This window comes from Ovis aries, chromosome 9, assembly GCF_016772045.2.
Source record: "Ovis aries strain OAR_USU_Benz2616 breed Rambouillet chromosome 9, ARS-UI_Ramb_v3.0, whole genome shotgun sequence".
Lineage (NCBI taxonomy): Eukaryota > Metazoa > Chordata > Mammalia > Artiodactyla > Bovidae > Ovis > Ovis aries.
In genome coordinates this window covers 22,995,357-23,019,778 of record NC_056062.1, presented here as the reverse complement: position 1 = coordinate 23,019,778, position 24,422 = coordinate 22,995,357, and the positions used below count along the sequence as shown (strand labels likewise).

Sequence of the window (24,422 nt, the reverse complement as noted above, 5' to 3'; positions counted from 1 at the left end):
TCACAGTCCATTAACTTACAGTGCCCGTAAACTGCGGCTCAAGTTGTTCACACATATGTCCATGAGAAAAATCTTTAGCAGCTGAAGTACAGTTCTTTTTATGCTTAGTTCTAGAGCCCACGAATCCCCCAAACTCCTTAGGAAACCCCCTAAGCTGCTTAAGAAAACCCTGTCTTTTCTCTGCACCCCCTTCAGTAAGGCTGTTTCACACTTTTAATACAGGTATAATCTTTATCATAGTCTTACTTCATCATATATTAAGGCCATTCTTTGGGCTGTAAAGTTTATGGGATTTGACAGATTCATAGTGTCATATATACACCATTACAGTATCATAGCGAATAGTGTCACCACCCTGAAAACATCTCCTGGCTTCACCAATGCAATAATGCTCTTCCTCTTTACTCTCCATATAATATCTTCTCTTCTTTTGCATGCTGTCTTATTTTAAATGAGCATTTTATATGATTTCACTTTGTTTCCTTTCTTAGTGTATCAATTTTATTTGTTAAATTTTTTTTTTTTAATATTTGCTCTAGAGTTTACAATGGTTTACCTTCAAATTGGACTTCCCTGGTGGCTCAGTGGTAAAGAATCTGCCTGCTAATTCAGGAGACACAGGTTTGATCCCTGGGTTGGGAAGATTCCCTGGAGAAGGAAATGACAACCCACTCTAGTAGTCTTGCCTGGGAAATCCCACGGACAGAGGAGCCTTGTGGGCTACGGTCCAGGGGGTCACAAAGAGTCGGACACCACTTCGTGACTAAACGACACCACCAGCAACAGCCTTCAAATTACACTGTAGCACTTCAGGGGTAACGCTTGTACCTTAAAGCATTCCCAGTTCCTCCCTCACATGCCTTATCGTGCTGCAGTCATTCATTTTGCTCATCTATATTTATAACCACTAAATACATCGTTAATATTGTCACTTCAAGCAGTTATCTTTTAGATCAATTAAGAATAGGAAAAAAATTTTAACTTCATTTATTTCTCTTCTGATTCTCTTCCTTTCTCTGTAGATCAAGTTTCTGACCTACATCGTTTTCCTCCTGATTGAAAAACTTTTTTCTTTTTTTAAAAAAAGCTTTAAAAATATTTATTCCAGGGAAGGTCACATAGAAATGCACATTTTGTTTGTCTGATAAAATCTTCAGTTCTCTTTCGCTTTTGAAGCATATAGAATTCTAGGTGGGTGACTTTTTCTTTCAACACTTTAAGTATTTCATTTTTCATTCTCTTCATGCTTGCATGGTTTCAGACACGAAGTATGGTGTATTTCTTCCTGTTCTTCTGTAGGTAAGTAGTAACTCCCCTATCCTCACCACTCCGGCCTTCTATGAAGACTTTTTCTTTTTCTTCAGTTTTCTGCAATTTGAATATGACATACTTAAATGTGCTACTTATTTATTTGGTTATTTATTTACTGTCTAGTGTTCTCTAAGGTTCCTGGTTCTGTGATTTGGTGTCTGTCGTTAACTTAAGAAAATCTTCAGCCGTTATTACTTCAAAGATTTTTCCTGCTCAGATCTTCTTTCATCTCTTTCTGGTATTCTGATTATGCATAAGTTACACTTTTTGGAATTGTCCCAAAGTCCTTGGATGCTTTGATCTTTATTATTATTTTTTTCATTTCATTTTTCTGTTTGCTTTGCAATTTGGGAAGTTTCTGCTGACCTATATTCAAGCTCACTGATTCTTTCCTTGGCCTTGTTGAATCTATTGATGAGCCCATCAAAGACATTCATTATTTCTGTTATGGTGTTTTTGAGTTCTAGTGAGTTTCTTTTTGACTTTTTCTTAGAACTTCTATCGTTTCTTGAACCATGTCTACTTTTCCCCATTGAACCCTTGGCATGTAGCAATAGTTATTTCAAGCTCTCTTTCTGATAATTTCAACAGACCTGGTTCTGATGACTGTTTGTCTCTTCTTCCCTTTGGTATGCCTTATAGTTTTCTGTTGAAAACTGGTCCTATTGTTTCAGGTCATATTGTTTCACTGTTTACTGAGGTGAACAGACCTTCACTGTGAGGATTCATTAACGTATTAATCAGGCTCAGGGGTGGGCCGTGTGGAGTGCCGTATCTATAGGCACCAGTGGCTCCAGGCTCTTCTCATTTCCTTGTGTTTGTCTCTTCTCTTGAACTGAGCTCCCCTAAGTATTCACTGGGCTTCCCTGGTGGCTCAGGCGGTAAAGAATTCGCCTGCAGCGCAGGAGACCCAGGCTTGATCCCTGGGTTGGGAAGGTCCCTTGAGGAAGGGAATGGCAGCCCAGTCCAGTATTCTTGCCTGGAGAAGCCCACTTATCAGAAAGAGCCTGGGTCTCACAGTTCTTTCTGTCATAGTCCTCGAATAATACACTGGATTCTTGATGCGGTGATAAGGTATGGGAGATAGGGCTCTGCCAATCCTTTAAATCTCCTTTTTGATTTTAAAAACATTCTTCCTTTGCACCTTCTATTTCTCTTAAGGCATTATGTGCTCCATTTATGTGGCTTATGTTTCCTCATATTAAATCTTCATTTCTGAAATGTACCTTTCTTTTATTTCCTTTTTGAGCACTCATCCCAAATTTCTAAGTTTTTTTCTAATTCCGATTTATGTTGTTACAGGCTGCTTTGAATCACATTAAGGGTTTCAACTGGTAGGTTAAAATTTTGGTATCTATTGTAAGCATGTCTTTTGGAGTGTCGTTGCCAGTAAGGATATCAATCTATTTTTACTTTATTATTGAAGTATAGCTGAAGAGTTGACTCATTGCAAAAGACCCTGATGCTGGGAGGAACTGGGGGCAGGAGGAGAAGGGGACGACAGAGGATGAGATGACTGGATGGCATCACCGACTCGACGCACATGAGTTTGGGTGAACTCTGGGAGTTGGTGATGGACAGGGAGGCCTGGCATGCTGCGATTCACGGGATCACAAAGAGTCGGACACGACTGAGCGACTGAACTGAACTGAACTGAACTGATAGCTGATTTACAACATTGTGTTAATTACTGCTGTAGAGCAAAGTGCTAATCTACTTTTAATTCTTTTTCTTATAATAGCTTCGTATGGGATTGCCGCCAATACATTTTTTTGCTAATTTTTGTTCTACACAAATTTTGCTAATTACACAAAAATTAGCAACAAAATGTATTGGTGGCAATCCCATACAAAGCTATTATGAGAAAAAAAGAATTTATAAAGAAGTATGGGTTGGGATAGTTGTTGTTGTTGTTTTTAACTCCATAGAGTTTTCTTGTCTTTTAAACAAGATTTACTTTATTTTGGCTGTGCTGGGTCTTTGTTGCTGCACATGGTCTTCCTCTGGTTGCAGTGATCGGGGTCTATTCTTTGTCATGGCACATGGGCTTCTCATTGCAGTGGCTTCTCTTGTAGAGGATCACAGGCTTCAGGTGCATGAGCTTCAGTAGTTGCAATATGCGGGCTCAGTGGTTGTGGCTCGTGGGTTCTAGAGTATAGGCTCAGTAGTTGTGGCGCACAGGCTTAGTTGCTCCATTGCATGTGGAATCTTCCTGGACTGGGGATCAAACCTGTGTCCCTTGCATTGCAAGGTGGATTCTTAACCACTGAGCCACCGGGGAAGCCCCCACAGAGCTTCCTTTAGCTGTTTTCATATAGCATTCAAAACTTCATCCCTTATCTTATTCACTTTAGCCCTTACTGTGAGTAATTTTAATCCTATTCACACAGGGCCCTGTCCTGGGAGGGGGATTTGGTTGGTCAGTTTTAGGAGCTCACAGTGTCTAATGGTTGTAGCTCTTTGAACCTTAACTGTAAATCTTCATGCTCACCTGATGCTGGATTGGGCAAACCCCTTCCCATTTTCAATTGCTTCTGCAGTTTGGTCCATGGCACTTTCCCGTGGATAACTGTTGGCAATACTGGGACTCCTCTCTTCCTAGATCTGACAGATATCTGCTTGTTTCTTTCCAATTCCTTCCACACAGATACTGATACCACACCAGTCTTGGGGCTCTTGGGAGACTGTCATTCCCATTTTGAAATTTATGAGTTTATCACATTAATTCTGTTTGTTGCAAATATCGTCCTTGAGGTTTTTGGCTTTGCTATCTAGTTGCTCAGATACATGGGAATTCTGAGAAATTCAGAAACATATAATTTCAGAGATGTACCACCATTTTCCCGGAATCCCCTTCCTCCTTTGTTGTTGTTCAATCGCTAAGTCATGTCCAACTCTTTTGACCCCATGGACTGCAGCACACCAGGCTCCTTTGCTCTCTACTATCTCCTGGAATTTGCTCAAATTCGTATCCATTGAGTTGGTGATGCCATCTAACCGTCTCATCCTCCACTGCCCCCTTTTCCTTTTGCCTTCAATCTTTCCCAGCATCAGGGTCTTTTCCAATGAGTTGACTCTTCGCATCAAGTGGTCAAAGATGATTCAGCTTCAGCATCAGTCATTCCAGTGAATATTCAGGGTTTATTTCCTTGAGGACTGACTGGTTTGATTCTTTCTCCTTCAGTTCAGTTCAGTCGCTCAGTCATGTCCAACTCTGCAACCCCATGAATCGCAGCACGCCAGGCCTCCCTTGTCCATCACTAACTCCCGGAGTTCACCCAAACTCATGTGTATTGAGTCAGTGATGCCATCCAGCCATCTCATCCTCTGTAGTCCCCTTCTCCTCCTGCCCCCAATCCCTCTTTTTCCTTATATCCCGCTAATCAGGAAAAGGTCAAGCATTGCCATGCCCTGGAGTCAAACATCTTTCTTTCACAGAATCATGCTACAACCTTCCTCAAAAACCTTCATAGGGTCTCCTTGCTCCCAGATTCAATTATGAAATTCCTTAATATAGCATGTTGACATTGAATTCCTGCTGGTTACCTCCCTATTTAGCCATAGCTCCCACCAAATCCTTGTACAAATGCTTTACTCTAGAGTCTTCCACTTACTCACTGTGCTACGAGGTCATTCACATCCCTGGGCTTTTTCCTGCACTGTTTTCTAAACTGGGAACACCCTTTCACTCTTTTTCCCTCATCCTGCTCAGCACAAAACATCAACCCTTCTGCCAACTTTCTTTAAACCACCTAGGCAGAATGAATCACTGATTTTGGCACAAAGCAGTTAAGTATTTAAAAGCACAGACTGTCTCTGTTCAAATCCAGCTTCATCACTATATGGATGGGGATTAGAATGCTGCCTCACTTATTGGTTATTTTTGAGTCTTTATTGAGATAATCTGTGTGAAGGATTTAGCACATAATAGATGCTCAGCAACTGGAAGCCATTATTAATGTCTCTCTTTCTCACTAAATTACATCTTAGAAGATGCAGACTTCCTCCTGCAGAATGATACCATCTTGAGGGGCCAGAGAGCATTGCCTGTACTAGACATTTAACTAATATTTGTTGATGTTATTTTTAACCAAGCAACATGGGGAAATTCCTGGCAAGTTTAGGGGGAAGGGAATTTATCTGAAAAAAGAGGCAAGTGTTACCTTCCAGTACAGGAGATAGCAAAAAACATGGCCATTGGATGAATCTAGAACTAGATTCAAATGCTGGCTCTTGCACCTGTAACCTGTATGGTGCAAGTCTGTGTCTAATAGTGTTAAGATTCCAGGCTGTGGAATCTGGTTTGCATCTAAGATGTAACATTTTTTAACTGTGAGATGTTAGGCAGCTCTATTCACTACTCTGAGCCTCAGTTTTCTCCTTTTTAAGTGGGGATAATAACAGTACCTACCCCATAGGGTTGTCATGAGAATTAAATGTGTTGGTATATGTAAAGAATTTGGACCAGGGAATGGCCACATGTATTTGATTGTAGTATTATGAAAGTGTCAGTTTTGCTGACCCTGCAAGCTAGGATATTCTATCTATGAACAATAAAGATGCAGTTAACAAAGGGACCCGTTAATGGTGATGGAGGGATTTATACTTACTCTCTGCATTCATGAGTGCCATGTCAAATAAGAGGGGACCCTATGTTGATTTTTGTTGTTGTTTTTACTGAGGTTGGGAAAAAGCTCTTGCCTTGGGAGAGTAATGAGGTTATTATGCAGAGTGAGACAACCAAAACAGACCCTGCTGTCATCAAATGTTTGGCTATGAATCCGAGATCCTGTTATTTCAAATTCCAATCCCTTGTAAAGGTCAGTGGCTGGCTCCAGGTGAGGGCCCGTCAGCTCTCAGAGACATTGCATCTGATAACTCAGTCCTTTCATATTTACCTTGAAGAAGGAAGCAAGCTTTGTATTGCCGTGATAAATAGAAGAACGATAAATGCACAGACCAAGTTTGATTTGAATACTTCATCCCTCATTTGAGAATACTGTAATTAAAAAAAAAAGGGAGAATGAATTACATTGCAGCAGATTTGGGCTCTTGGAAGAGTTAAGTTTTTAACCAGTGTTTGGAGTCAGGGGGAAACAACAAGAAAAGATAAGGCATTTCAATATATAAATATATGTATATATATTTGACATTAAGAGGCATCCATATGTTAATAAATCTTTCCGGGCATTACCTCCATCCCTCCCACCAGCCTTCCAGTGAGAGCCCAGGGGTGAATACGATCTCCTTTATAGCAAAAGGGAGCCGATTTCCTTTATAGCAAAAAGGAACGGGAGAGGGACTTTGCATGAACTTATAAATCACTTCTCCTCCTTCCTCTGAACTCACATCATCTGAACAAAACAGCAGAGCACACATCCATATACGTAGCAAATCAAATCCACATGGACTTTCTTCATGAGTAAACGTTAAGTCATTCAAGGATCTTGCTCTTGGGGACACAAGGAAATTTTTGACCATAGAGTCCTTCTGCCTCCCTTTTTCATGAAAACTATTGAAAAAATAAATTCATGGAGTCTTAGAGCAGAAAATGGCCAAGAAAATCTCCAGCAAGGGTAGTCCTTTCATTTTGTACAAGAGCAACCAAGACTGATGGACCAATATGCTTGATTGCCCTTCTGTTGTCTGCTAGAGGTGGCCCTGGGGAACAGTGCTAACTTTATTTTGATTATCCAGAGTACTCAGTAATTTCATTGTCCACCCTTAAAAGCTTCTGGAAGGTCAGCACTGAACGTGTATATACTTGTCTTAGTCCTGCCTAGTTTCCTGAACTGTCTTTGAGTCACTAAACTGAGGAATAATCCAATTCCTTCAGAAGGAAGAAAGGATTTTTTAAAACTGAAAAAGATTTTAAAGTTAGCCTACAGCCAAGTCCCTTTTCTTGTCTTAATGCCAGAGAGGTCTACTAACTCACCATAGATCACATAGCACACAACATTTTGAGGGGTGGGAACAGAGAGCTAAGTCTGACTTTGCAATGTCTTTGATCCCCAATTTGAATTTCACCATGATTTTATGAAGGAAGCCAGTAAATAGAGTTCTCATGCTCTATGTCCCTAATACTAACAGAAGACTTGCTTGGGTCAATGAAATCATAAAATTAGTCAAACTTGCTTTTGGTATGGGAGTCCAGTCCCTGTAACATGATTTTTATTCTCTTGCCTACTCCTTGGTGTGGTCTAGGTTTTAGACTGAACTTGCTGCTTGGTGTCATGGCTGTGACTTGGAGAGTGGGAATGACCCGCAGTTAGTGAGCTCCATGGTGTAGCCACCAATGCAGCTTAGAAACTGCATATTCATTGCTGTCAGAGGGCAATATTTTTTCTGCTCACTGGTGCTGAGTCCTCTGCCTGCTTGCTGACAATCTGCTCCATACCTAGAGGTGAACATGTCCCTGAAAAATCACGCAGCATCTCCACTCTTGATAAAATGATAGAAAACTCATGTTACTGACAGTTTTCCAGAGCACTGCCTAAGAACAGGGCACCATCAGAGAGACCCACACATACCAGCCTGAAAATAAGACTTAGCCACAAAGCAGTTTACTCAAAGAACGATGAATGTCTGAATTCTTTCTAACAATCAGTTGCACAAGATCTAATTATTCTCTGTTGACTGATTTCAAACCAACTTGGTTATATAGATTTGATAATGAGATTCTAAAAACAACAATAATAATTTTTCTTGTATATAATCCCCCATAATGGCAGAAAGCAAAGAGGAACTAAAGAGCCTCCTGATGAAGGTGAAAGAGGTGAGCGAAAAAGCTGGCTTAAAACTCAACATTTAAAAAACTAAGATCATGGCATCCAGTCCCATCACTTCATGGCAAATAGATGGGAGAAAATGGAAACAGTGACAAAATTTATTTTCTTGGGCTCCAAAATCACTGTGGACAATGACTGCAGCCATTAAATTTAAAGACTCTTGCTCCTTGGAAGAAAAGCTATGGCAAACCTAAACAGCATATTAAAAAACAGAGACATCACTTTGCTGACAAAGGTCCATATAGTCAAAGCTATGGTTTTTCCAGTAGTCATGTACAGTTGAGAGAGCTGGGCCATAAAGAAGGCTGAGTGCTGAAGAATTATGCTTTGAAACAGGTGCTAAAGTAGACTCCTGAGAGTTCCCTGGACCTCAAGGAAATCAAACTAGTCAGTCGGAAACCAACCCTTGAATATTCATTGGAAGGGCTGATGCAGGAAGCTGGAGCTCCAATACTTTGACCACCTGATGTGAAGAGCCGACTCACTGAAAAAGACCCTGATGCTGGGAAGATCGGGGGCAGGAAGAGAAGGGGTCAGCAGAGGATGAGATAGTTGAAGGGCATCACTGACTCAGTGAACATGAGTTTGAGCAAGCTTATTTTCTTCAGATGGCAAGTTGGTTGGTGATAAAGTAGGAGGACTTACTTGGCCCCCAGATCCTCCACTCTGTCAGTGCTTCACAGTGAACAAAGTCAATTCCTTTTAACCTCAGTTTTCTTATCTGTCAAATGGGGGAATGAATATAATTCATAGGTTTTGCAAAGCTGTTCCATTTTACTGTATTTTGTTATGCTAGAATTTAATAATAACTTCTATCTTTTCATGTTTGAAATCCAGTGCTTAGCACAGGTCACAGAAAGGAAGAAACTTATAAGATTTGTGAAGATGATACCAATTAAATATAAAATATTGGTTTCATAATGGAGTGCATTGTTACTTTGGAAATGCAAAGGAGACAAAACTGTGGAAAGAACATCCCTAATTGGCTTAGAATGAGAGGGTGCTGAGGCTGAGTGGTGATTCATTTCACTTCCTCTTGACTTGTGAAGATCTGAGCGCTCTGGTTCACAGCTATATTAAGTTACACGTATTCTCCTTCCTGCCATAGTTAGACTCTTTATCTTGCCTCCTCTCTGTCCTCACTTGGCCCCACTTACTCTTTTATGTCTTAGTGGTGAGCATGGCATAAGTTAGAGGTAGACTACCAGGATTTGAATCCCAGCTTCAACACTTACGAGCAACGTAACCTTGGACAAATTTACCAAGTTTTCCACGTCACAGTTTCCTCACCCAGAAAAAGTGGACAATAGTAAAAGCTATCTCGCGTGGGTTGCTGGGAGGATGAAACGAGCTGATATATGTAAAGTGCTTAGAGTCACGCATATAGCACGTGGTAACCTCATTAATTATTTACTGTAATCAATGAATTATACGTATTTTATTGCTATACAGTGAGTCCCCTACATACAAATGAGTTCCTTTCCAAGAGCCTAAGTCCAGTTTGTTCATAAGTCCAACAAAGGTAACCTAGGTAACTAACATAATCGGCTATATAGTATTATACTGTAATAAGCTGATAGTACTTCTCACAAAAATAGCATGCAACAAACAAACACAGAAAATAAAGAATACATTTTCAATCTTCAGTACCTTGAAAAGTACAACAGCTGGCATACAGGGGCTGGCATCGAGGGAACAGACAACAAGAGTTACTGACTGGAGGAAAGAGAGGATGTGGGGGATGGTGGAGCTGAAGGGTCATCAGGACTAGGAGACAGAGGGCAAGCTGCAAGTTCACTGCCTCCTGACACTGAAGAACACATATTTGCATCTTTGAAAGTTCTCAACATAAACACTCCTGTGTAAGGGACTTACTGCATTTGTTACATTTTCCAACAAGTGTTGCTTTCTAGAATGCTGTCTTCCATTTTTCTGTACAAAATTGTACCTTGTATTCAGTAGGGTGCCCCAAAATGTTGCTGACTGATGGGTCCATCATGTTAGAAAGGATTCTTCTAAGGGGAATTACAATCTCCTACATGATCTTTTGTCTTAGAAAAAGACTTTTGTCTTTACTCCTCCCTTTGCCTCCTATAAGATCTTTCACCAAAGGGGTAGAATTCTCCCTTCTCTGGGCACCTTTGGAAACGGTGTCCTATAATTCACTGAGTCCTTGATCTATAAGAGGACTTGGCCACTGCATTAAAAATGAAGAACTTGAGATCAGATGTGGAAAAGGCCTAGTCAAAGTCAATCAGGTGGTTGGTGGCAAAGTTCTGACAACAAGCCACATCTCCTGGCTCCTAGTGGAGTTTTTGCTCCTCTACACCACTGTCTTTGGACAGGAAATGCCCTGAAGACAGTAACTGAGCTAACTGTAGATGGGATTAATACCCATTAAAAAGGCCATAATACTTGGAACAAATTACAGATGCTTCCTTTGAGAGCTTAGATTAGAATTTTGGTAGCCCTTTGTATAATCAAAATTCTAATCCAAGCTCTCAAAGGAAGCATTTGTAATTTGTTCCAAGTATTATGGCCTTTGTATCCAGGTGTTCCACACCAGCAGATTCAACCAACCACAAATCAAAAATATTTGTGAAAAAAAAAAATTTCCAGGAAGTCCCCCAAAGCAAAACTTGAATTTGCTACTCACTGGCAATTATTTACATAGTATTTATACTTTATCTGCAACTATTGACATGGCATTTGAATTTTAAGTAAATTAGAGATGATTTGAAGTATATGAGAGGATGTGTGTAGATTATGTGCAAATACTATGTCACTGTGTGATCTTGGTACCTATGATCCTGAAATCAATGCCCTGCAGTAGAAAGGGACAACTGTACTATTATTTTTCAATGTGTAGTGATTTTGTTGATTCAGGAAACAGTCAGTTCAGAAAAGGGCCAAAATCTAGTATAACAAATTGAATAATAATAAGTAGGCAATATCCTAAGTGCTTCTTGCGGATGATCTCATTTAATTATCATGACAATACTTTTAAGAAGATCGTATTTATCATATCCCCATTTTGCAGATAATGAAACTGAAAATTAGAATTACTGAGTAACACAAGCAGGACCTCACAGATTGTAAAGAGGGAATCCAGACTGTTTGACCCCAAAGTTTAAGGTCTAAAGAAAGTGAAGTAACTTAGTCATATCTGACTCTTTGCGACCCCATGGACTGTAGCCCACCAGGCTCCTCCTTCCACGGAATTTTCTAGGTAAGAGTACTAAAGTGGGTTGTCATTTCCTTGTCTAGGGGATCTCCCCAACCCAGGGATCAAATCCAGGTCTCCCACATTGTGGGAAGACGCTTTACTGTCTGAGCCACCGGGGAATCCCATATTATGTCAGGGAAGTGTGCAATTTCCTCGGTTCTGTCTCATCACAACAAAAATTTGAAGCAATGGACCAGCACTGCAGCCCTCGGACAGACCATGTCACAGCTCTCAGGCAGATCAGTGTTACAGCTCCGTGTTACAGCTCAGTTTTATTTAGAAAATAAAGAAAAATACATCCTTGAGGCGTGAGGGCATGACGACCCAAAAGACAGGAAGAGAAGAGAGAGAGAGAGAACAAGAGCGAGAGAGGCAGAGAGAGAGAGACAGAAAGAGACCGAGAGAGCGAGCGGGCGAGCGAGAGACCCCGGCCCTTTGGCTCCTCTTACTGTGCGTTTTTTCTCCTCCCCTGGGCTTGCCCTGTGTGAACTGGGCTAGCCGGGAGTGCTGTTTGTGCTACCTGAAGTCCTCACTCCAGTCCTCGGACCATCCTTTGTTCTATTTTCGGGGGCTTTTCCCTTCCTTGTCTTTTAGCCACTTTCCTGGACTCCTTTTTCCTCTTCTAACTACCTAACATTTATCTGCTGAGACTTTGCTGTTTTTAAGATTAAAATCATCTTCACAAGATGAACGATCATATTTCAGTGATGTGGTTTACAATACAAAGAAAGAAAATATATCAAAAATTTGAGTCTATGTAAATCTTCATTAGAATGAAAGTGAAGCATGATCTGGGCAAAGAATGGACCTTAAAACACTTCATGAATCAGTCTAATACATTGGCACTGCTGCATTTTCATGATTGATTTATGCATTCTCCTCACAAAGCAAAACAAAATAAAGAACCCTTTTCCTAAGGCCTAAATGGGTGAATGAATAACAGGGAAGAAAATAAAAGATACAGTGGATTTTATTAAATGCAACAGAATAAGAGGGACCACCACCTTCAAATAATTTAAAAAATGTTTTAAAAATGAAAATTTCCTACTTGATTTGATTAGGTTGGAACTTGGGTTCCCTTCCAAGGAAGTAGAGCAGGAAAAATTTGTGTTCCATTTTGTTCATTGTCTGTGGATGTTGGCCCTGCATTCTCTTGAAAGACATAATCATAAATGAACTCAGAGCCATCAGAACCTATGACTTCCTAGATCTTTCATAAGGAAGCTTGGAACTGAAGTGTGATCACACAAGGAAAAGCCCATTCTGTATTCTTCATCTACAGAGATATGACTAGGGAAGTTAGCTTGCAGAGGTGATGGACAGAGTTTCTAGTTTTTATGTTTCTTTGCCTGACCCAGGCCTGGAAAATCATCCTAGGTGGGTCAGAGGGAAATCACCCCACTCTGCTAGATTCTCTAATTTGTCATTGTAGTTGCTGTTCGGTTGCTAAGTTTTGTTTGACTTTTTGTGACCCCATGGACTGCAGGACACCAGGCTTCCCTATCCTCTACTATCTCCTGGAGTTTGCTCAACCTCATGTCCACTGAGTCGGTGATACCATCCAACCATCTGATTCTCTGTCGAACCCTTCTCCTTTTCTTCCTGCCCTAAATCTTGCCCAGAATTAGCGTCTTTCCCAGTGATTTGGCTCTTTGCATCAGGTGACCAAAGTATCGGAGCTTCAGATTCAGTATCAGTCCTTCCAGTGAATACTCAGAGTTGATTTTCTTTAGGATTGACTGGTTTGATCTCCTTGCTGTTGAAGGGACTCTCAAGAGTCTTCTCCAGCACCACAGTTCAGAAGCATCCATTCTTCAGCATTCAGCCTTCTTTATGGCCCAACTCTCTCATCTGTACATGACTGCTGGAAAAACCATGGTTTTGAATACACAGACCACTTACACATCTGAAAAGTGATGTCTCTGCTTTTAATGTGCCATCAAGTTTTGTCACAGCTTTTATCCCAAGGAGCAGTTTTGACTATGAGCCAAAAGGTACTTACTAAATTCTTACATCTCTACAAGATGTAGCTGCTGCTGCTGCTGCTAAGTCGCTTCAGTCATGTCTGACTCTGTGAGACCCCATAGACGGCAGCCCAGGCAAGAACACTGGAGTGGGTTGCCATTTCCTTCTCCAATGCATGAAAGTGAAAAGTGAAAGTGAAGTCACTCAGTCGTGTCCAACTCATAGTGACCCCATGGACTATAGCTACCAGGCTCCTCCATCCATGAGATTCTTCAGGCAAGAGTACTGGAGTGGGTGTAGAGGACACTTCAAACCAAAGCAATAATCTAGTTAACTGTCCAAACTACAATGAGTTTTGTCTTTTTTTTCCTTCATGTATTTATTTGGATTGAAAAATTGTGTAGGTGGAGTGGGGATTTTATTTGTCACCTTGATCTAACTTTGATGAATGCTGATTTTACTTGGCAAAACTTCAGAAATGAGCCATTAACTCCTACTGGAACATTTCCAGTGATGAAATCAGCCCCTCAGTTGACAGCCCATTCCATCTTTGAATAAATCTAGTTTAAAGAAAGACAGTTTTCTAGCACATCCCTCACTAATATAAATTAATATGTTAAGACTCTCAACTGAGACAATCTACTCATTTTGTACAAATGAACTAAAGAATGCAACCTCCATTCTATTGTTGAATCCATGCATTGTGAACCCTGGCACTGACTAGAGCACTCTTAAATTAGATCATTTGGGTGAAAGACATACTTACAGTAAAAACCAAGAAACTAATTTTCAGTCCTTTCATATTTTGAAATAGACTCTATTTCCTATCTTGGTGTCTAACCAAATCATTACCAGGAACAGTTCTATGAGGGACAGGTGTATCTGAGGAATGTCTCACTGGTATACTTCTTCCTAAGAGACTTGACCTTCAAACACAAGTGGGCTCCTCATCCTTTAACAAAGTCACAAGGAATCATGCTAATGAGTATTTAAGATGGACAGCTTCAGAAGTGTGAGACAGAGAGGATGCCGCCCCAGGAATGACAGAAGATCCTTAATGATAACAGTATTGTGAATCTGTCTTGACAATGACCATGTATTATGGTCTTGCTTGGTGGCTCAGCTGGTAAAGAATCCACCTGTAATGCAGGAGACCTGGGTTTGATCCCTGGGTTGGGAAGATCTGGGTTTGATCCCTGGGTTGGGAAGATGCCCTGGAAAAGGGAATGGCTACCCCCTCCAGTATTCTAGACTGGAGAATTCCATGGACTGTATAGTTCATGGCGTCGCAAAGAGTCAGACATGACTGAGCGGCTAAGCACACAATGTGTTATGGTCTTCCTGGGGAGGGAGATGGATTGCCATATGAGAATTCCAAGTCAAACTTCTACAAAGCTTACAACCCACCATTCTCCCAGCTCACCCTTCTTCAAACCTCCCATTTTCGGGAGGAAAGACTCTTCCTTTCTTGAGGACCCAGTCACCCAAGACGTGGTGAGGGGATGAGAATGATAACTGCTTCTTGACTTTTTGCCCAGAAGCCAGTAGGTTTAGATGATGCTTATATCCACACATAAAGCATCCGATTACTTTTAAAGACTGAGATGATGACCTTTAGGTTGAAATCATAACTGTACCATTCTACACTAGACTATTACGGATGAAATCGGTACTCCTGACTCTGAAAATGCTGGCTTTGTGGCACTGGAGCTCGCTAATTGATCTGATAAAAGACACACAAGTGACACAGTCCTTGATCTCATTTGACCTCCTAGAGGGTGTAGAAGTAGCAGAAATTTTACAAGATAATATCAAGAATGTTAAGGATTCTCACTTAGCTATTATTTGAATAGGAATGATCCCCCCCCCAACCAAATATCTTTGAAATCTGTCCCTCTTACCTGAAGAAGGTGCTCTAAATATTCTTATTATTCTGAACCTTATTAGAGCAATAAAACTCAAGAATAACCTGAGGCTACAAAAGAGTAATTCCTTCAAAAACCAGAGACCACTTGGTTCAGTGTTCATGTATCTCCCCTCTGCATCTAAATAAGAAATAGTGTACTTCAACACATTCTGAACATTTCCCAAAATAGACAAAAGCATTTTTTTCTCATTACTTAATCCCAGAATCCAACTTCTTAGCAGATTTTTCATTCATTTACCTACCCTCCTCTGCTTTGCTGAAACTCCTTATTTTAGTTCACTCATTATAACTCCAATAGGAGTTTATAGAAGGAAGAAATATTTCAAAGTTTGTGACACATTTTCCTGAAATCTCTTAAGCCTTCAGTTAGCTTTGATTTTCTTTAAAAAGGATAGAGAAAACTGAGTGAAATTCTGAACAGATATAAGAATCAATTATACTGAGACAAAGGATTATATAAAGGTTTCTTTGTGTGACAAATCCTTGCTTTTAAGTGGTTACTGAACATAATAAAAGTAATATTAAATGAATGTTTTGAAATATTCGGCACAGAACTTAGTTCATAGCAAGCACTATCTATGAGCTTCGGGTGTGTACTTGATTAGTATATACCTTACAAGGTTATGAATCTATGAAAGTCGTGACCCTAGTACCCTGAGATAGAAGACACATTAAGATTGCTCCTTACCACAGTTTTTAATGAAGTAGTTTCTCTAAAGCAGCTGTAGAAGTGTAAGATTTATTTTAAGTGAGGATGCAGCCTCACCCAGAATTGGACTGGCATAGAATTCACCAGAAGGACAGAGAAAGAATAACTATTGCATTTATTCAGACATCTATTATATGTGTATTACATCACCTGTAATTGCCTCATCTGATTTTTACAACATTCCGATGAAGGGCAGGTGGTATGATCACCATCATCTCACTGAGATCAAACACCTCTTTCTCCATCACCTAGCCAGTATCTAGCAGGAATTGGGTTAAAGTCATGTTTACTCAGTAAACAAGTTTATGTTCTTTCCTGTGTCTTTTAACAAAGACCAAACACTTGTGAGCTTCCCTGGTAGTTCAGATGGTAAAGAATCTGCCTGCAATGTAGGAGACCTGGGTTTGATCCTGGGTTGGGAAGATTCCCTGGAGAAGGAAACAGCAACCCACTCCAATATTCTTGCCTGGAGAATCCTCATGGACAAAGGAGCCTGGTGGGCTACAGCCTGTGGGGTTGCAAAGAGTCGGACATGACTGAGCGACTTTCACTCACTCAGAAACTCATGAAATAAATGAAGCGTTTGCATGTGCACAGGGGTGTCTATCTATCAACTTGTTATTATCCAATAATGATCAGTAAGTTAATGAAGTCTCCACTGCACCTACACCTATTTTCAAAGTGGGACTTGAACCAATGTCTGTTTGACCCCCAAGCCTGAGCCCTTGGAAAGCCTATAGAGACATTCCTTCTAGGCTTACAGGACCTTCTGACGTGATCTGATCTCTGAAGGCATGAAGCAAGTGACTAGCCCATTTCAAAGTACAGCCAAGAATGGAGAAATGTGGCTGACAACTCAGGACAACAGAATCCCAGAAGGGTTTTCTCAAAATGTAGGTCCCTCTGCAAAATCAGAATCTTAGGGACAGAGAGATGGGCAGGGGCCTACATATTAAACAAGATCTTCAAGTTTGAAAACTATTAGCCTAGGACAAAGAGGCTTTTTATTGCTTAAATTTGTAAGGGTGACAAAGGAGGCCTTGATTTCTCAAAGAACAAATTTTGGAATTTAACAGGAAGATATTGGCATTCAAAGAAGGAAGGAATCTAATCACCATCAATATGGTTTGATTTTTAACGGCACACTAAACATAAAACACCCTACATCAAAACATAAATTTTCAATCCATTTTGAAGTGTGCACTGAACATATCTTAATCTTTATTCAAAATAAGGAAATTGCCTCATTTTGAGGTGGTCCTGATGTTTTTGTAACATCAAGTTGAGTGAAGTCACTCCAGTGACTATTTCCATGTGATTAAGCTCTCTTAAGGCACTAAAGTCTTTCTTTGGCCTAGAAACCAAAGTGCTGCTGCTGCTACGTCACTTCACTCGTGTCCGACTCTGTGTGACCCCAGGGACAGCAGCCCACCAGGCTCCCCCGTCCCTGGGATTCTCCAGGCAAGAACACTGGAGTGGGTTGCCATTTCCTTCTCCAATGCATGAAAGTGAAAAGTGAAAGTGAGGTCGCTCAGTCGTGTCTGACTTTTAGCAACCCCATGGACTGCAGCCCACCAAGCTCCTCCATCCATGGGATTTTCCAGGCTAGAGTACTGGAGTGGGGAGCCATTGCCTTCTCCAGAAACCAAAGTTATTGTAGTTAATTGCCTTCCATATCTAAGTTTCATTCAGAGCCTTGTCCCAGAAGAGAAATAAGGGGTAGACGCTGAGAAATATCACCTTTCTATAAGCGTTCTGGGATTAAGATCTTCATATATAAAGAATACTCACAAATCAATAAGACAGAAATGAGCATCACAATAAAAGAAGACAATTAAGACAAACATTCAAGTCACATAATTAAGACAAATGTGAAGATCACAAATGGGCTTTCCTCGTGGTTCAGAGGTTAAACCGTCTGCCTGCAATGGAGGAGATCCGGGTTCAATCCCTGGGTCAGGAAGATCCCCTGGAGAAGGAAATGGCAACCCATGCCTTCCTTATTTAAGTTTCATTCAGAGCCTTGTCCCAGAAGAGAAATAAGGGGTACAGGCTGAGAAATATCACCTTTCTATAAGTGTTCTGGGATTAAGATCTTCATATATAAAGAACACTCACAAATCAATAAGACAGAAATGAGCATCACAATAAAAGAAGACAATTAAGATGAACATTCAAGTCACATAATTAAGACAAATGTGAAGATCACAAAAGAAGAACTATAAAGACCAAAACACAAAACACATATACAGAAAGACATTCAACCTCAATAATATATTTTTTTAAATATGGCAGGAAGATGCTCCTTGTATCTTATCAAGTTGGTAATTTTTAGAAAGCATAGGCACAATTTTTGAGGGTTATTTCAGAATACACATCGAGTATTTTAAAATGTGCATTCTCTTGTACCCATTTTTGTGATTTTATCCCAAGAAAATAATTAAACATGGATGTATGATGTCACTATGACCCTGGTAATGGCAATGCAATTTATAATTTGCAATAGTCAAAAACTGAGGGAACAAAAGCAAAAGTAGTTAAAATATGCACTGGCATAGTATACAGTTACAAAAAATAGTTTGTAACTAAACATTTATTACTGTGGGGCAAAGTTCAAGTGAAGAATGCTTAACACTGTCTTACAAGGCATGATGTATAAATGGCCCTGTTTTAATAGAAACTTTGCACAGGTAAGTGTAAAGAATCACACTCATGGATGACTAGCGTGACACACGGCAAAATATTAACACTGGGCATTGCGGGTTGAGATCACAAGAGATGTCATTTTCTTTGTTTCTTCACTTTCACTTTTCACTTTTATATGCTTGGTACAAGCTTTTGCTAGGGCAAATGCATTACCATTTTTAGGAAAAAAATTCATATATATTAGAAGAAAAAACCCAATATGACTGACAGCATGTGACAAACACCATGATTCCGACATCTCTTTATCACAGTTCTATTTTTTTTTTTTTCGCCCCTGAGATCTATAAGCTCCATTTAGGAAATTTTAGCCGGAAATTAAAGACAGGCAGAGAATTCTTTAGTGGAGGGAACCTTAGATGACTGGATAAGGGCTCTACCCCCATTCTGGAGTCTTCCCAGAAATCTCATGTGGTTGCAGGGGAGTGAAGATGTTGAGAATCACTACTTCTAACCAGGCCAAGATCTAAGCCTGGGGTCACATGACGTGTCACCTGTGTGATTTTTGAGTGACTGGAGCTGCTATTTATCATTACATCGAGAAAACGGACGTAAACTGGGCAAACCAGGACGTGTGTTCATCAAGACCTTCGGGAATTCACAGCCTCAAAGCACTGACAGCTGAAAGCTACCAGGAGCTGCCCAACTATCTCATTTCACAGGTGAGAAAACCTGAGGACAGAGAAGGAAAGTGTGCCGTTCAAACTTGGCTAAGACACAGGAGTCACGAACACACTTTCTGAAGCTTAACTCGGAAGATTCCTCTGTGTGGACATCCCGTGAACCACCATGAGATGACATGGCAGGGAGTAAGCAGGACATTACAATCTTTTCTCCTGGAACTCCGCTGTCAAGAGTCAGACCAAAAGCAACCCATGTCTTTTGGCTCTTAGGATTCACAACATATAGCTTGAGGCCAGTTGCAGGGGTGAGGCAATCTCCTCAAAGATTCTCCTTATTAACCCGAGTCTTCAGTACTCTTGACTGGAAAATCCCAGGGACGGAGGAGCCTGCTAGGCTGCAGTCCATGGGGTCACCAAGAGTTGGACACGACTGAGAAACTTCACTTTCACTTTTCACTTTCATGCATTGGAGAAGGAAATGGCAACCCACTCCAGTGTTCTTGCCTGGAGAATCCCAGGGACGGGGGAGCCTGGTGGGCTGCCGTCTATATGGGGTTGCACAGAGTCGGACACGACTGAAGTGACTTAGCAGCAGCAGTAGCGGTCAGTCATTCAACAAGTATTTATGCAACACTGGGAGGCGGGTAAAAGTCGCACTTCACATAAAGCTTGGTACATATGCTAATTTTTACAAGAAGTGTCTAGATGACATTTCAAAGCGGTTTTTCACGTTCTCCAATTTACAAATAAAGGTGGAAAGGAAAACAGTTTCCCTTATTCAAATAACCATATATTGTTCAAACAGAATGAAGCCATTTCTTCCTACAGAATTTCCAAGGTAAAAATCATTGCTTCCATTTCCAGTTTTTCTCTCAGAAAATATACATTTTGGGTCCAAACTTGCCTTCAAAAAGCAGGGTAGGGCAGTGGGAAGAGACAAGACTTTGGAGTCACAAATACAGTAAATATTTCAACAAATCTAAGATGCACAATTTTTACCCTACCTTTTAACACTGAAATCAGAGAGTTATCTTACTGTCATTGGAGACTTAAAATCTTGAATTCTTCCAGGGAGGTTTGTGATTGCTGCTACTGGTCACTAGGGGGCAATATGAACCCAGTGAAGTGAAAGTTTCTCCGCCGTGTCCGACTCTTTGCCACCTCTTGGTCTTATACAGTCCATTAATTCCCCAGGCCAGAATACTGGAGTGGGTAGTCTTTCCCTTCTCCAAGGGATCTTCCTAACTCAGGAATCAAACCCAGGAATCCTGCATTGCAGGCAGAGACCACTTTAAATTCTCTGCCTGACTTTTTTTGAAGATCACATTCAGAGTGTGAACTCAGGCGGCACAGCCATGTGCATTCCACTTTGGAGTTCAGCTTCTTGGAGAGGATTTTTGTTTTTTCATCTAACCAATACCCAGGGAGAGGCATGTGAATTTCCTTGTTGACTGTCTATTGGGTGGTTTTTCTTAGTGCTGCATAGAAACCGAACACCTCACAGGCGATGGTACCTTAGAGTCAAGGAAATATGGCAACCAAATTCTGAGATCTATAACTTCTACTTAACCTCTAAGAGGTTCAGTTTTCTCTTACAAAAGTAAGCAAGATAGTAATGCTTCCCTGAGGATGCAATAGGCCAGTATACGGAAACGCTGGCCACAGAGTAGGTGTACACTGATGCTATGCTCTAATTCTGGAGTCCTGTGGATTTAAAGGCTCTGCTTTTATTTCGGTAAGGCCTCTGGGACCCTTTCTTACCTGACCTGTCTCCCAAATCCCTGCCCTGAGTTTCCACTTCACCCAAAGTTCAAAGAGAAGAGAATGAAGATGGCACAGGATTGCCTTCTCCAGACAAGGGCCTGGGGTAGCAGATCCTCAGGGCTCCTGGGAGGGGCAGTGTCCTGACCAGACCAGGGCACTGGCTTTGGGGTCACAGTGAGCTCAGATTACAGTCCCTATACTGACAGCTTGAGTTTGGGTGGGCTACTGAATCATTTCTCCATGCTCCATTTCATCAAGTATAAAAGGAGGCTCTTTATAACATCCATTGGGTTGGCCAAAAAAGTTCATTTGGGTTTTTCTGTAACATCTTATGAAAAACCCGAATGAACTCTGGCCAACCCAATATTTCTTATTGTCATTGTCAGTTTGTGCTCATAGCTTAGAAACGGTTGTTGTGTAGTCGCTAAGTCCTATTTGACTCTTGGTGACTCCACGGACTGTAGCCGTGGAGTCTGTAGCCGGACTCTGTCCATGGGATTTCCCAGCAAGACTATTGGAGTGGGCTGCCATTTCCTTCTCTATGGGATCTTCCTGACCCTGGAATCGAACCCGCGTCTCCTGCTTGGCAGGCAGAGTCTTAACCACTGAGCCACCAGGAAAGCACATAACTTAGAATGGTACCTGTTGTTCAGTTGCTAGTCATGTTTGACCCCATGAATTGCACTTCTTGTTTTTGTGACCCCATGAACTGTAACCTGCCAGGCTCTTCTGTCCATGGGATTTCCCAGGCAGGAATACTGGAGCAGGTTGCCATTTTCTTCTCCAGGGTGAAATAACCACTGGTTACTACTTATGATATATCCTCTGCTCAGCAGTAGTGTTGCCCCTGGAGAGGGTCTCTGAGCAGGAGTCAATGAGGACTGTGTCTGTAACATGAGGGGGGTGAGCACTATCCGGTGTGTCTTGGTTGCTCGCTCCTGGGAGCCCATGTTATGCAGAGCACGGGCTAGATGGTGTAAGACTGGACTATCAGTGACCTAATCCCCATGTGTCTGTTCAGGAGCGGATGCTGTCCCTTGCTTCTAGAAGAACCTCCCTGGTCACAGAAAGCAACCTCTGATACATAGTGCCTCCTCTAGCTCCAATGCCCCTCCAACACCAGGGCCTGCAGGTGAGCACCAGACATTATTGAATAAAATACATTAGAAACGATCTCTAGTCTGCAGGGGTCAGGTCGTCGGTGAAGCAAGTACATCTTTAGCAAGAATGAATAAAAGAGTTTTTGTACAGCTCTGGACACAGTCTAATTGAGAAGATTCTTTGTAAGACCACCCTGCCTTTCCTAGCTCCTTCAATGGAGAAGCCAGGATAGAAAATGCCTTTAATTATATTACTAACAAGAAAAATCCACCTGCAATGGTGGGGGGTGGGGTGGGGAGGGTTGTTGAATAGGCAAAGTGTTTCTTTGCCTTTTGTTTTGTTAGTACATAGACACAATACATTCAAACTGTGAATGGCAGGTAAAGATCTTAATTTTGGAGTTTGCAACCTTCAGATAGTTATCAAAGAGACTCACTGGGAATAATGCATGTGCTTGGAAGTGTGAATTCTCCAAACCCAGCAAAGTAGAATCTCCCAGGCAGCTGAGCAAACTTGCAAAAAATTGTTCACTGGAGCTTTGCAGAGTATCGAATCAAACTCCTGAAATTTGCTTGCAAATCCCCTGCTGTTCTTGCCAGAGGCTCCTACAGATGCTAAGCACCTCCTGTGCTCAGCCAAGGAAGGTCTGTCAACTTCCATCAGTGCAAACGAGCAGCCTAGTTACCCAGGGACAGCACCCACTCATGGTTTGGTGCTGGGGGGAGGGGAGAAGGGGCAAGAAACTAAGTCACCATCAATACAGTAATGGTGGCCACATTTGAGCAGTTGATCTCATCAAGGCATTGCCTGGAGCATTTCATCTTAAATTAACAGGGAGGCATGTCCATCAGCCTCACTGTATAGAGAGGATCTCCTGCTCAGAGCCTCCTTCACTTACTGAAGGTCACACAGCAAGGAAGTGGCAGAGGTGGAACTGGAACCCAATTCTGAATCCACTACCATGTACTATGCGTACATCAGGGGAACTCTGAGCAGCGGACAACTGGGAAAATGGGAGAACAGGTGTCTACAATCTAACAAAGACAGTGTTTATCACTAATACTTGCATTAGGTTATTGGGTGCCCTCACATACTAGGTTACAAGGGTAGCAGATTCACCTAAAATCAATGGCAAGTGGGTGCTAACGTCACTTGGGTTAATAATCTCAAAGTGGAAGGAACTCCTTTGTTCTTTCCATCATCTTTTCCATAAAGAGCAAACTTGACCCTCTCTTTATCTAACTAGCATCTCCTTTCATGGCCTTCAGTCTACTCATGATTTTCAAAGAGAAAAAGAAAAGACAGTATCAAACCAAGCAAACACACAACAAACACACTCAACCAAAACCGCAGCCCCTGGGCTCGCTCTCTAGTCCCATGAACATTTACAACCATTTATTTCAGAAAAAGAGCCACTGTGGAGACCCAGCTCTACCTTGTGCTCCAGGCTGGAGTCTTTAAACATCAGTGAGAATGGCTTGATATGCTCTCTTCTCAATTTATCACCACTCCGCAAGTCGATGGTATGTTCTATTCTCTTGTTAATTTCCTCAGGCCCAGACTGGACATGCAAAGCTTGTGCAAGATGGTTTGGAAGTAGATTTATTGAATTTCTTGTTAGGGCAGCCAGAGTCTAGGGGGAAAGCACATGCAAACACAATAAACCTGCTAGTCCCCTTTGGATTAAAAAGAAAGGCAATGTGTTCAGATTAGGTTGCATCGCAAACAGTAAGAGCATTCCATGCAGTTGTATTCAGTGAAACCTACAGAAGTCGATAAGTTAGCATTTGGTTCCCAGAAACACAACCTGGAAAAACAGTATATCAAGGGGGACATTTCCCTCTCCTCTGTGTAGGTGCACTGAATTCCTTCGGTTCAGGTACAGGGAGAGCTGTCAGTTTGCAAATGTTAACCAAGAGCCTTCTCTAACCAGGCACATCCCTGGTTTGAGAGAAAGAAAACCAATACAAATAACAGAAGGGAAAACAGAGCTGAAAAGCCCATAGAAATGATCCTCTCCAACCAAGTAGATTCCACATTTTCACGTGGTCTTTCCTTGAATGGTGGTGGAGAGACTTGGGGACGAATGGCTTGCATTTTTTTTTTTTAAGCATTTCTCATGGACAGTCAAATGAGCCAGAATCTGCTACTTAATCTTGATGGAGATTGTTAGACCTTTTATACTTGACAAATGTTTTTTCCCCATAGACTGTTATATATCTATATTTTCATATAGATATATGTGTTTGATTTCCTTTAGGCAAAAATGCAAGCAGTTGCAGCCTCTCACTGTTTCACAGGATTA

At 41.3% G+C, this 24,422-nt stretch overlaps 1 protein-coding gene across 3 annotated transcripts in view; it reads right to left on the bottom strand.

Annotated features, from left to right (window-relative positions):
- ADCY8 (adenylate cyclase 8) overlaps nucleotides 1-24,422 on the bottom strand; it is a 235,114-nt gene that overhangs the window by 63,936 nt on the left and 146,756 nt on the right. For 2 of the 3 annotated variants that reach the window (XM_027972893.3, XM_027972894.3), the window contains exons 8-9: nucleotides 23,553-23,750; nucleotides 6,210-6,310 (exon numbers count right to left, since the gene is read on the bottom strand). In XM_027972893.3, coding sequence (XP_027828694.1) covers nucleotides 6,210-6,310; nucleotides 23,553-23,750 — 299 coding nt within the window. The remainder of the gene's footprint in view (nucleotides 1-6,209; nucleotides 6,311-23,552; nucleotides 23,751-24,422) is intronic. The other variant, XM_027972895.3, reaches the window with a different exon arrangement.